The sequence below is a fragment of the Anomalospiza imberbis genome, chromosome 5, assembly GCF_031753505.1.
Source record: "Anomalospiza imberbis isolate Cuckoo-Finch-1a 21T00152 chromosome 5, ASM3175350v1, whole genome shotgun sequence".
In the NCBI taxonomy this organism is placed as follows: domain Eukaryota; kingdom Metazoa; phylum Chordata; class Aves; order Passeriformes; family Viduidae; genus Anomalospiza; species Anomalospiza imberbis.
Genome location: NC_089685.1, coordinates 1,946,299 through 1,960,285, shown reverse-complemented (window position 1 = coordinate 1,960,285; position 13,987 = coordinate 1,946,299). Strand labels below are relative to the sequence as shown.

The window sequence follows — 13,987 nt, the reverse complement described above, 5'->3', positions numbered from 1 at the left end:
CAATTCTCTGTTTCACCTGTTACCCACAGGGATAATTCATTCTGCTCCCAACCCAAACCTCTCTTGGCTTATTGTAATCCTGGATTTCACACTTAATATTCCCCCCTCCTTGATATAAAGTGACACCAGAATCGTGGAATCCATCATAAGTAGGTTTCATCCATAATGGAAGAACAAATTGCTTTATTTTTTTCCTTTTTTTCCCCAACTTGATTAAGTTTGAGTGTTTAATTAGATTTTTGTGGCGATTTTCGGGTTTTAATTTAAGTGGAGAAGATGAAATGCAAATAGGTGAATACAAACGGGTTTGCTAAATTAGTGTCAAAAATTAGCAGAGTGATTATTTTTACCAATAAACACAAATTTTCAAAGCCTGTGCTCAGGTAAAGTTTTAATTGAGATGGTTTAGGAATCAGATTTTCTGTGTGTTTGTATTATTTTTTTTCCAAGCCATCCCAAATTGTTTCTAATTAGGGGCACGATTTCATTTGCCTGGATATTTATTCCTGTGTAATTTGTTTCAACTTAGGCAGCACAGGAGTGATGAATTCTTTTCATTACCTCCAACTCTCTTTGATGGGCTTTGACTGGCTAATTATTCACATGGAACACATTCCCAACAGCCTCTGAGTAGGTAAAAATTCCTGAAAATAAACAGACTTTTGAAATACACTGCCAAAAGTTCATTTTTGAGGGCTTTTGTTTCATCTTCAGACACAAGGAAATCAAAATGGAATCACTTGGAGTCTGGTTTTACTTCTGCACCTTAAATAATAACAAATACTTGGCTGCAAAGGTTTCACAAGGGACCTTTGTGTCACAAAGGGAGCCCCCAGCCCCTCACTGAGTGATTTGGGGTTGGAAAATCAATCCTAAACTCCACTGGCAGTTGTGGGAATTCATATTTTCAATGATGAAAGAAGCATGTTTGGGTTGGGAGCTAGTAAAGGACATTTTTTTTGCAGCTTTCCAGGGTATTTTCCATCACATGGGACCCCCAGCGCACACATGGATGTTTCCTATTTCTCCATATGATTATGTTGGAAGTATTTAAGCACATAAATCCATTTATAAACCAAGGTATTTTAACTGCACTGCTCACTATTGCAACCCTTTGTTTTTCAGAGCATTAATTATATTTATAATCAGTGTATAAAGCTCACCCATCCTCTCCCCATGGCTTCCATGGATGGGATCACTTTTGGGAACTTTCTGCGGGTTCCTTTTGGGACTTGGAGCAGACTGAGTTGGTCAAAAAACCCATCCCTGAAAGTGTCCAAGGCCAGGCTGGACAGGACTTGGAGCAACCTGGTCTGCTGGTCGTGGCAAGGGGTGGGACTGGGTGATCTTGAAGATCCTTCCCAACCCAAACCATTCTTAGGAATATAAAATAAATTTTTACCAAATTAGAGCCAGTCCTTGGGATATAATTTTTTAAAAATAAAGCCACGTTTCTGTCAATTAGAATTTTTGTGAATTTTGGTTGTTTTCCCACACAGAACCTAAAAATCCCAGGCATTCCAGGGATATGCTAATGCTCTTTCAGCCCAGCTGCTGAGCTCTCTCCTGTAGGCACAGAGTTTGTGGTAATTGGGGTGGGGCTATGGCTGAGCTTCATCCCTAATGGGCACAGCTGTGAAAGTCAGTGAGCAGCACTGGCACAGTGAGCCATGGGGTGCCCAGGTGTGCTGACCCACCACCCTGGGAGCAGAGGGCACACGGGTGCATGGCATGAACATCAGGGGATAAAAGGGGGGTAAAGAACAAGGGCAGATGCCTGCAGCCTGCTGAAGTGACGTGATGTTACTCTGTATGGGTTGAAGCCTTCTGATACTGCATGGTGACACTCTGGGTGTGGTGGCTGTCTCAACTGTGACACCAATGCAGTACAGGATTTGAAAAATAGAAAAGCTAAAATTCCAGGGCATCACCAGAATATGCTTCAACCTCATCATGGGATGGTTGGGTGGGAAGGTGTAGGTACAGAGTTTGTGGTAATTGGGGGTGGGGCTGTGGCCCAGCCTTATCCCCAATGGGCTACAGCAGTGAGGAGCAGGTGAACAGTGTTAAAGGTAATGAGCCATGGGGTGCCCAGGTGTGCTGACCCCACCCAGGGAGCAGAGGGCACACAGCTGCATGGCATGAACATCAGGGGATAAAAGGCTGGGCTAAAGGGCAGAAGCTTGCAGCCTTGTGAAGTGCTGTGGTGTTACTCTGTATGGGCAGATGCTTAAAGCCTTCTGAAATTGCATGGTGATGCTCTGGGGATGGTGGCCCTCTCGACTGCAGCATGTGCTGAGCTCTCTCCCTCCCCTCAGATGCTGCTGACCGAGTACCTGGACATGAAGAACACGCGCACCGCCTCGGAGCCCTCGGCCCAGCTCAGCTATGCCAGCTCTGGCCGCGAATTCGCCGCCTTCTTTGCCAAGAAGAAACCCCAGAGACCCAAGAACCCTCTCTTTAAGTAAGTGCAGGGGTTTTTAAAGATGTGCCTAAGCTGCCTTTGGTGCCTCGAGTGCTGCTGGTAATTGCAGTTTCACAGTGTGAGAGGTGTGGAAGTTCTGGGATGGGGATTTAATGCCCGGAGCTGAAGATCTGTTACGGATTCAGTGCTGGGTTTTAGAGCTGAGCTCTTCCTAGGACTCACTCCAGGACTGGGAATCCCATTACAGGAGCTGCTGCAGAGCATGGAGTGATCCATTCTGCCTCTCTTTGTCCATGGTAAATTCAGGAGCTGTTAGAGGGAGCGATAAAGGGCACTGGACAAAGGGAATTAAGATAACTGTGTAATTACTGCATAGACTAAGTACTTAATCCTGTCACTAATTCCTTTAATTCAGCGGTCAGGCTGCAAAGAATTAAGTGGTTGGAAGGAGAGTGTAAGGGAGAGGAGGATGAGAGAGGCTGGGTGGCCAGGGGAAGGATTTGGGAGAGCAAATTTGTGCAGCATTAAGGAGTGAGGAGTTGCTGAGCAGTGCTGGTGGGAGAGGAGAGTCACACCTGGATTTGGGGGAGCTGTGCTGGAATTTTCTTCTCTTCCACCACCTACCTGTGCTGGCCATTCTCTTGGGCCTCTTGAGGATTACGGAGAGGACCTAAAAGTGCTGTTTTGTGCTCCCAGTAGATGTCCTCTCATAGCACCTGAGATCCCAGTTAGAAATCCAAGTCTTCCACTGTGCTCTCCCAGGATGAGCTCTCCAGCAACCTCCTGTTATTAGAGGTGAAGTGTTGCCTCCTTCCCCTGTCAACCCAAGGTTGTTACCCCCTCACCCTTTTATTTTAACCCCCTTATGGCTGTTTTGGTCTGAGAATTCCATTTGGAATTTACTGTGACCTGCAGATGGCTATTGGAGCAAAACAGGGCTGCTCATCCTGTGTCTGTCCCCGGGTGTACAAGGACCCAAGTTTGGGGTTTGAGGACTGAGTTTGGGATTACAGTTGGAGGAATGAGGATGCTGTGGCTCCCCTGGAGCAGGCTGAGGCTGGGCAGAGTTTCTCAGCAGAGAGGAGGTGGCTGCAGTTGTTTAAAGGAAGGTGAATTGCCTCGTGGGAGCAGCATCTCTCACCGCTCCTGGCGCTGTCACCGAGCGGTGCCGTCCCCGCAGTGACAGCAGCACTTATTGGGATCTCTCATTTGGTTATCTGTCAGCTGTCACCATATCTGTGGAAATCTCCCTTGAAATGGGATTGCTCAGCCCACTGAGGTTTGTACGTGTTTGATGGAGTGTTATTCTTGTCTCCCCTCCCATCTTCGGTGCTTTCTGTGCCAGGCTCCTTTCCCTGCCTTTCCATTAGCTCTGTCCAAATCTTGCCTCTTGTCACCACAATATCTGCATTTCATCCCTCAGCAGTCTCTTAGGGCAGGGCTCCACCTCGTGTTTTGCTCACGGGGTGATGCAGGTGTTGGTGCTGTGTCCTGTGGTAGCTGTGAGCTCCTTTAATTAATATTAAATACTGAGCTCATTTAATTAATACTGAATATTTCTGCTAGTTATGTCCTCAAGGAATAGTGGGAAGTTGTCCTGCTCTCTGGAAATCAGGAGCTGGTGTTTAGAAGAAACTTGGAATCCTTATTTCCTTAGCTTTAAAACAGGTAAAATAAAAAAAAAACCTAAACATTTATTTAGTTGCAATGTTGGCTTGAAAAAGAAAGCTCCAGTTGAAGGGTAGTTTGGGAATTTGGACAATTCATGCCATTATAAACCTGGCTTTCTTCTCTTCCCAAAAGTAGCTAAGGCCACGCTTAGGTTGCCAGCTCAGATTTCCAAGATGGAAATTGGGAAATAAGACAGGAGTGAATTGTACAAGGAAGAGTTAAACACCCAATAAATCAGACTTGGCTGGAATTCTGTGTAATTCTAAAGAAAACAAAAATGTTTTGAAAGTTTTGCGGGAGGATCAGCATTGGGAAGGGAGTTACAAGGAGGTAAGAGGGAGCAGGAATGTGGGGAAGGGCAGCTCGAGGAGGTGGCAGAGGAAGGGAAACGGGAGAAGACCTGGATGGTTGTGGAAGAGAAGGGAAATGGGAGAAGACCTGGATGGTTGTGGAAGAGAAGGGAAACGGGAGAAGACCTGGGTGGTTGTGCAAGAGAAGGGAAATGGGGGAGAAGACCTGGGTGGTTGTGCAAGAGAAGGGAAATGGGGGAGAAGACCTGGGTAGTTGTGGAAGAGAAGGGAAATGGGGGAGAAGACCTGGGTGGTTGTGGAAGAGAAGGGAAATGGGGGAGAAGACCTGGGTGGTTGTGGAAGAGAAGGGAAATGGGGGAGAAGACCTGGGTGGTTGTGGAAGAGAAGGGAAATGGGGGAGAAGACCTGGGTGGTTGTGGAAGAGAAGGGAAATGGGGGAGAAGACCTGGGTGGTTGTGGAAGAGAAGGGAAATGGGGGAGAAGACCTGGATGGTTGTGGAAGAGAAGGGAAATGGGGGAGAAGACCTGGGTGGTTGTGGAAGAGAAGGGAAATGGGGGAGAAGACCTGGGTGGTTGTGGAAGAGAAGGGAAATGGGGGAGAAGACCTGGATGGTTGTGGAAGAGAAGGGAAATGAGGGAGAAGACCTGGATGGTTGTGGAAGTGAAGGGAAATGGGGGAGAAGACCTGGATGGTTGTGGAAGAGAAGGGATGAGAGCTGGGTTTGGAGCCTGGAAAGGCCTGTGGGATAATGCTGCTCTTATTGTCTCCCTGAGGCCAGAAGGGAGCAAGTGGGGAACACAGAGCCAAGAATTTACAGCTCATTTAATTAAAATCAGAAGGGTTTGTTGTATTTTGATAAATTATTAGTTCAGTTGCAATAACACAGACACTCACAGTCCAAATTAAAGTAGAAAAGACTCATTAATGGTAATAACCTTAACACTAGTGCCCAGGAAAGCTGTGAAATGTTTTCCCCCTGTCTCTGGTGTGATGCTCATGTTCCCAGTGTCCCTGTGGGCGGCAGAGGCTGATTCCATCTTCCTGAGCTGTGCGATTGTGGAGGGAATGAGGAGTGTTTCAGCAAATCCTCAACATCTTGAGATCTTCTTGTGACAGAAGTTTCCTTTCCAAGTCTAGTGTCTGATGCCTCAGGTTTTAGCTTTTATATTTTCAGATTCTGATCTTCATATCAGGGGATGGTGAGCTCTCTGCACAGAGCAGGAGACAAAACAATTCCTGCTCCAGCTGGGCACCAAGGACAAATGATCCAAACCTCAGGCCCAGGAGCACAAACAACGTGGGCTGAGGAGAGAAAAACAAGCAGGATGGGACTGCATGGGCTAAAGCTGGAATGGGACAATGAACTCCAACGTGCCAATGGAGCAGAGCTGATCCCAGTGAGAGCCCCCGGGAGCGCTCGTGCATTTTGGGACCATTTGGGTTCATCTTGGGTGCAGCCCTGGCTGGGCTCTGGTGCTGCCCAAGGTGGATCCATGAGGAGATCCTTGCAATAAATCCCTGCTTTGTTCTTTAGCTCTGCCCAGCCTCTGTTCTAGCTCAGCCTTCTCAAGGCATTATGTCCACTGGGACTGTTTGAAGGTGCTCTGTCCCCACCACGAGCTCCCTTCTCCCTGGTCCCCAGAGCCCATCCAGGCACTCCCAGAAAAATGGGTTTTTTGCTTCTTTTTTCTGCTAAGGTCGGGATTAAATGTGTGAGATGGTATTTCTTGTTTGGACTCAGATGTTTATTAGTTCTTATCTATATTACAGTCTCACAAGCTGTGAGTTTTGTAGTACTTAATTTTAATAAGCTAAAAATGAAGACATATCTCCTGTTCTACAAGGTTTTCTGAGAATAAACTGTCTAATTAAGAAATGACACTTAAATTATTTTTAACCCAATAACTAACTATTTGTGGCTTTCAATGTGGACTTTTTTATCTAATTACACCATACTACCCAAACTTATCAAGAAGGTAAAGGACCAGCTTCTGCCCTAAAACTTCTGTCTTGCTTTATATATATTACTATATTCTAATACCCTAAACTCTAAGTTTTCCACCATGTGATATTGCACACTTCTATTCAAACTATACACTTACAGTCTTAGTTTTATCATTCAGTTTTGGAAGTTTTTTTCTACAGCCTGAGGTCAAATGCAGTGTTCTCTTGGGGGTCAGTGCCTGACAGCACAGAAAGACTAAAATTCTCAGTAACCAGGGTTCCAACACACAGGGCTGGGTTTTTTTTTGGTTTTTTTTTTTTTTTTGAAAATGCCTGCCTGGAGCAACAGCCCTTGGCCATGGGGGTGTTCCCAGCACTGAGCTCAGGCAGGTCAGGCACAAAGCCCTTGGCCATGGGACACTTGTGGTCACAGGGAGCTGTCCTCAATCACTGAGGTGTCAGATCAGGGCCCAGTTTGGGACCTTTTACTGTAAGTGCCAAAAATCCTGTTGATGGGGCAGAAATAGTTGGAAAATACTTGGATTGGTCCTTGTGGATTGTTAGAGTCATACAATATATAATAATTGATTGGTCCCTAATTTCCAGGAGAACAATATATTTACATTTTTATATTATTAAGAGCTGAGTGGTGCTCACAAGAAGGATGCTTCCAGTGCCTGAAATTGACTGAATTCCTTTGAATTCCAGGTTTGAATCCTCATCCCATGCCATCAGCATGAGTGCCTACCTGCGGGAGCAGAGGAGGGAGCTGTACAGCAGGAGTGGGGAGCTGCAAGGTATGGAAAGGGGTCCTTGCTAATTGGATAATTCCCTTCTGCAGGAGCTGGAATATCCTGTCCAGCCTCTGGCAGGTATTGATCTCTGCCCTGAACCTCTCCAGGTTTTAACCTTTTGTTTATTATGAGGTTGTGAAGGGTTTCTCTTTATTCTCTCAGCATTGTCAGCTGGAGGTCGAGGTCTTAAAAAAATGTTCATAGAACAAAAGGTGAAATACAAACGACCTCACCTTGAGCAGTGAGTTTGGGTGTTGGAGCTACCTTGGATATTTATCTGCGATTTGTTTCCTGTGATACTTACCCTGCATTGATTTGGGAGCTGAGCTCAGGGAGCTCAAATTTGAAGCTAGATGGACTGAAGTGACCAATTCTTTGTGTTTGGTACACTTGAGGAGCTGCAGAGCGTTTGCAGATGGTCAGTCTGGGGACTTGGGCTGCTTTTGATGATTTATATTCCCCTGGCAAGTGCTGTGTGTGCCCAGGAAGTGTTCCCTGCTCCAGGCATGGCATCATTTCCCTTGTTTTTCCTGAGTGATCCAGTGGTTGAGCTTGGCAGCAGAATCAAGGGAGTATCCTAAGACTGCCATGATCATGTACAGCAGGGCTAAATTCTTTTGTATCATCTATTCCAGTTTCTTCCTGGGCTAATCATAACAGGAGAATTATTTATGCTCTTCAAATATTACAGTGATGACAGAATTCAGGGCAGAATTTCTCCTGGAACTCTTGTCCATGTTAATTTTCAGCTGGCATTGAATTGAGAATGTTTTATAATTTGCAAGAGAATTTTTGGATGCATATGTGTTCCCTTCCTCCTTCCATAACCTGTCCTCAGCAACAACTTAAACCCACAAGGGTGTGAAAAAAAGCCTTGAGAGGCAGAGATCGCTCTTGTGACAGCCTGATTCACTTGGGTGACTCCAGAGGTGATCTCAGCACTGATGATCAGGGGTGTAATGGTTCTGTGGTGATTTCTGAGATTGTCTTGGTTTGGAAAGACAGGTGTCTGTTAGGGAAGGGAGGAGCCTCCTTTGAAATGGAAATCTCTCTGAATTGTTATAATTTTGAAATTAAGGGGCTCTCAGGCAAAGATATGGGAATAGGAATAACAGTTTTTTGCTAGGAAAATTAAAAATACAAATGCAATAGTACAAAACAGAAAACAACCCACTGCCAGAGTCAGAACAGAGCTGACCCCCTGTGGGTCAGGGAGGTGGCAGCAGTCCCATCCCATGGTGGCTCAGCCCTCCTGCAGTGCCAGCTGTGCTTCTGCTGGAGCAGGGATCCTGGACAAGGTTGGAGTTTTCCTCTGAAGCTCCAGGGCTGCTGGAGATGGGCCTGGGCTCCCTCTGGGAATGCAGTGGAGAAGAAAGCTGCTCCTCTGGCAATGCAGTGGGCAAAGGCTGCTGTGGTGTTGCAGGAGTCAGATTGGATCCAGGTAGGAATGCTTGGCTCCTCCCCTGGGCGGAGCATCTCCCCATGGGATGATGGAATTTTCTCAGCCCTGCAGGGACACTCAGTGGCCATGAACAGCAGAGATCTCCTGGAGGGAGGATTGGGTGTGGGAGAGATAAAGAAAACTGCCCCAGGAGCAGCAGAGAACTGCCCCATCAGACAGGAATAGAATACACACCCCCACTTGCAACCTAAGACAGAGTTCCTTTTGGTGGATTGAGAAGGAAGAGCCTGGGGGTGACACCTGCCCACCCCCTGCTCCCACAGCCTGTGGGAATAAAGGGCAGTGGAAGTACCTGTCAGCTGAATTGGGATCTCAGCTTTTACACACTTGGGAGGTGTTGAGCTCACAGCTCTCTCTGCCTTTTGGGATTCAGGTTCTCACCTTCAAAAGAGTCACATTGCCAGGAATTGGCTGGGAGATGTCCCCCAGGTCAGTGGGATGATGTTCCATCCCATTATCAGGTTTCCAGGAGGATTTAAGTAGTTACTGCTCCTTAATTATGGGCTCTCTTACAAAACTGTGTGGGACAAGTGTGGGCTCAAAGCCAAGAATTTTGTGGCTGTTGAGAATGTTGAGCTTTTTGGGGCCATCAGAGAGCCTGCAACACTTGCTCCAGAATTTCCCGTCCCTTTGGGATGAGTCCTGTTGCCTTCTGTCATTCCCAGCTGTCCATGTGGCTTTAAAAACAAGCAGAGAACAGAATTGATCATTCTCCATATCCATGTCCTCCTCCAGGTGCCTTGTGGCTCAGATTTGGGGATTTTTCTGGTTATTGCTGTTACACTGAGGGTTTTAAGGAGCTCCTGTTGTGGGTTTGGAGCTTGTTCAGAGCCAGATTTCATGGGAGAGTGATTCCTTAGGGATACAAGAGAAATCTTGGGGCAGCATTTGGGGTGAGCAGGACACTGGGAGCATTTCCAGGAGAGGAAGATGCAGCAGAGCTGCTCAAGGGAGTGTGGGGTGGGCTAGAACAAAGCCCAGGAGCTGACAAAAAAGTAAAGGACAAAACAGGAATTAGTGTGGAGAGGGCCAAGATCCTGCTGCCCTTTGCAGCTCAACTGGAAGAGCCTGGACGTGATGCAATAGGTGACAAAAAGTCAGTGTGGGGAGGCAGTGGGGACAATAGATGAGATGACTTTGCTGAGGTTCTTTACAGTTGAGCCATCAAGGAAAGTTTCCCTTTGAACTTGACGTTAAAAATGCAGTAACCTCTGTCTCTATTATGAGCTGCTGTTCCCTTTTAGGTTGCTCATTAATCTTGCTGAATCCCAGACCACAGCAAGATCTGCATTTGGATTTTTATATATATATATTTTTTTTTATCCCTTTTAAAGAGAAATACAATTTAATTGTTCAATCAGGTTAGTGGAAAGCAGGCACGTGACACTCTGTCTTCTGTGAACACTGCACAGTTTCTGTTCCCAACAGCCTTATCCACAGGGATGATTTTTCAGTGGCAGCAGGGGGAGGGTGACTTGTTAGGGAATCTTTTTTCCTGAAAAGATCTTCAAAGAAACATATGCATGAAAAGAAAGGAATTTATAAAAGTTTAGCTCATGCTAACTTTTCGGCATAAGAATTTAATTTAAATAGCATTAAAAATGTGTGAAGATCAGAGTGATGCTTTGGCATTAACCCCTTTGATTTGGACTGAAATAGTGCAGAGCATGAGGCTCACATTATCCCCCAGTGGGAGAAAGGGACCTGCTGCAAGTGGTTTAGAGCTGGAATTCTTCTGTCTCTTTCCACTGAAATTGCAGGAGAAAGACTTTGGCCATGTGTTTTTCCCTTGAAGTTGGCCACACAAGTTCTCTGACAACTGTCATTAAAAAAAAAAAGGTGGGGGCAAGTACAAAAGTGAAATATTTCCTTTTGGACTGGTACAGGCTGGGGAGAGCTGGGGGTGCTCACCTGGAGAAGGGAAGGCTCCAGGGAGAGCTTCCAGCACATTCCAGGCCCTGAAGGGGCTCCAGGAGAGCTGCAGAGGGACTGGGGACAAGGCCTGCAGGGACAGGACACAGGGAATGGCTCCCACTGCCAGAGGGCAGGGATGGATGGGATCTTGGGAATTAGGAATTCCTGGCTGAACTGGAATTGCCAGAGCAGCTGGGATCCCTGGAAGTGTCCAAGGCCAGGCTGGACACTGGGGCTGGAGCAGCCTGGGATGGTGGGAGGTGTCCCTGGTGGCACTGGAGGGGCTTTAAGGTCCTTTCCCAACCCAAAGCATTCCATGATTCTCCAAATGGCACAGAATTCCAACTGCCACTTCATCACCCCCCCCCCCCCCCCCCCCGCTCCTGTTTTTGCATTTGGCTTCCAGAACCGGTTTCTATTCAGTGGGAAATATTTAGGAATTGTGCACTCTGTTTAGGTTGGATTTGGTTGGTAATGCCAAGCAGGTGCCACTCTGTCACAGCCAGGTCAGCTCTGCCCTGTCCTGCACCTGGGGCTGACCATGGACTGGGAAGTGCTCCAGAGCTCCTGTGGTTCCCAAGGATATGAATGGACTCCATACCTGCTCAGCACCTCTAAAAATGTTGGCTTGTTGTTTCTTTCATTCCCTGCAAGCTCAGTGCACTTCTGCAGCAATTCAACTTCTCCGTGGCTTTATGGAGCAGGATTTTATTGGGAATGTGGCTGTGGGATGGATTGTCCAGGGAAGGATGATGGGAGCAGGAGTAGGATCAGAATTCCAGCGCCAGCACTCAGATCCCACTGGTTTTTATTGATTATTGAAGGTATTGATTTATAGACAAACAGTGGCAGCCCTGCCACTCAGGAGGATGCTCCATGTGCTCTTCCTTGAGGAACCACCCCTACAAATGCTTTTGTTACATTGAAGGATAAAAAATATTCTTGGATTGTTGTCATGCCTTCTGGTTTTTTCCCTTTTCATTTTTTTGGGGGGGATTTTATGAAAAGTTCTTTTTCTGATCCTGCTGCTTTGGCAACTTGTGGAAGAGTTTGTGCTCTGCTGGCACTGGAATTTGGGACAGGGCTTGTTGTACAAGGAAAGGAGAAAAAAGTCACCTGACTTCATAGAGAAAGCCTTTCCTAGAACAAAGGATGAAATGTGTGCCCCAAAGCTGCTGAATCCTCCCAACTACTGGACACATCTTGTGTGCTGAACTGAAACAGCAAAACTTCAATATTACTTTATGAAGTTATTTAGGTAATTTCTGTCCAGAGCATTCCAGGGATGTGGTGCACTTCTTCCTACTTAAAAAAAAAAAAAAATGGATAAGATCCCCTTGCTTCTGTGTGAAGGAACAGGAGGGGAATTGAATGAGATTATTTTTAAGGACCCTTCCAACCAAACCATTCTGGGACTCTGAAGTTTCAATTTTTCAGATGTGATTTTAAATACCCAGAACTTTTGCTTAGGTTTTTTCTCCTGTTGGGAGTAGTAAGAGTACTGTATCAATTTATTTATAAACTAAAAATCTAATGCAAGAGGCTCTTGTGGATTTTAAACAGGCAGCACTTAAATATCTAAAAGCTGACCAGTAGTTTAGCTGGAAGTGAGGAGCACTTCCAGACCTTGGAACGTCCAAGGCCAGGCAGGACAGGGCTTGGAGCAGCCTGGGACAGTGGAAGGTGTCCCTGCCCATGGCAGGGGTGGCACTGGATGGGATTTAATCCCAACCCAAACCAATCTGGGATTGTAGGAACCTTCCAGTTTGCTCACCTCTGGCAAAGGATGGCAAATGTGGCAGTAAAACATAATAACACAATGAATTATAGTGGATAATTTTTAGAATTAAAAAATCCACTGATCTTTTTCTTGCTGGCTGGGTGGTGAATGGAAAGCCTTGAATACCCCTCAGACACCAATCTAAATTTGGGAAGTGGATTTGTGCTACTCCCCACTCTGCTGCTCATCCACTCTCCACGCAAGCCTGAAAAATTCCTTACCATAAGGTTTTGAGCAATTAAAGCAAATCAACGAGAAACTCTGCTAATTAAGATTTGGATGCCAAGAAATAGCAGCAGGGGCACCCAGGATCTGATATGACAAGGGCACCATGTAAGGCCAGGTCCAGGGAAAATGCAGTTATTTGTAGGTGCCTTGTTCCATTTGGATTCACCCAGGGGCTGCCGCAGGGAGCCAGCTGTGCTCAGCAGTGACAGAAACCAAGGCTGACATTTGGGATAATGAAAATTCGGTTCAGCACCTCTCCGAGATGGGGATGATAATGTGTTGTCAGTCAGAGGTGCTGGGGAGGGGGAGAGGGAACAGGATTCGTGTCTGGTTAAAGGAGACGTTGTGACAGGTGGCCTGTGCTAGTTAAATATATTCCTTAAGGAAGGACGGGGAATAAACCAGCGCAAAAATCAGCTGGGAAGGGGGAGCTGATGTGATATCCCGAATTTCCTGCCACGCCACTGCTTTTGTCTTGTGATGAGCAACATCACAGTTGGCTTTGAGCTTGGGCAGGGCTGGGGGAGAGGGGAGAGCAGGGATTTTCAGGGTTTTGCCAGCTCTGAAGCAATCAGCTCCCCCAGCCCCTGCAAAGCCACTCCTGATTTCCTCGGCGTGTGTTTGTCCCGGTGCAGCGGATTAGAGACATGGCCTCTTCAAAGGCTGCCCAATCAAGGAGGGGTTATTAAAACCAGGCTGCTTTATGACTGAGAATTAATTAGAGCAGCATTTCCATGCAAAACATCCAATTTTTTGATTAGCAATGGAGCAGGGTTGCAATTAACACTCTAGGAAGCTTAAATTTCCAGCGTTTTGATTCTCAGGAAATGAGATTATCAAACTGGGGTCAGGCCCTTGACAGCAAAAGGGGGATTATGTGTAAGAAAAACGTTTGTTTCTTGATTTTTCCTCAGAGATTGTTACTAAAGCTACAAGAGTTCAGAGAGAGACACCTAAAAAAAGGAGGCAGGAGGGTCCCTTTGCTTTGCCAGTGCAAAGAGCTCCTGGTGTTGGGGAGAGCACGTTTGGCATTTCATCTACAGCAACAGGTTCCCATTGCTGGGTGGGGTCAGCCCTCCTTTTCCCATCCATGTGGGTTTGTTTTTTTTTCCTTTTCAACAATGTTTTTGATCCCTTCCACGTGTCTAAATGTGTGTATTGCTGCTTATTAAAGGCTGACCTCGGCCAGCAGTCGAGTCTGTGAAAAAGGATCAGGGCACCTCTGTTAATCCTGGAGAACATTTAGGGGGGTTGAATTTCCCACTTAATTCTTGTCATTTCTCGGGGAGATGGGAGGTGTTGAAAGTCAGGCTCGGGCTGTGAAATCTCTGCTTTGTGTCGGGCACTGAGCAAGGTAAGGCAGGAGGAGGAATTTTGGTGTCAGCGCAATATTTGATGCCAGTGAGCACCGGGAGCATCACTGTCATGGAATGGTTTGGGTTGGAAAGGACCTTAAA

General features: G+C 46.4%; 1 protein-coding gene across 3 annotated transcripts in view; it reads left to right on the top strand.

Annotated features, from left to right (window-relative positions):
• The window catches only part of EXOC4 (exocyst complex component 4), a 309,715-nt gene that overhangs the window by 92,310 nt on the left and 203,418 nt on the right, over positions 1 to 13,987 (top strand). For all 3 annotated transcript variants that reach the window (XM_068189371.1, XM_068189372.1, XM_068189373.1), the window contains exons 8-9: positions 2,319 to 2,464; positions 7,061 to 7,149. In XM_068189371.1, the coding sequence (XP_068045472.1) occupies positions 2,319 to 2,464; positions 7,061 to 7,149 (235 nt within the window). The remainder of the gene's footprint in view (positions 1 to 2,318; positions 2,465 to 7,060; positions 7,150 to 13,987) is intronic.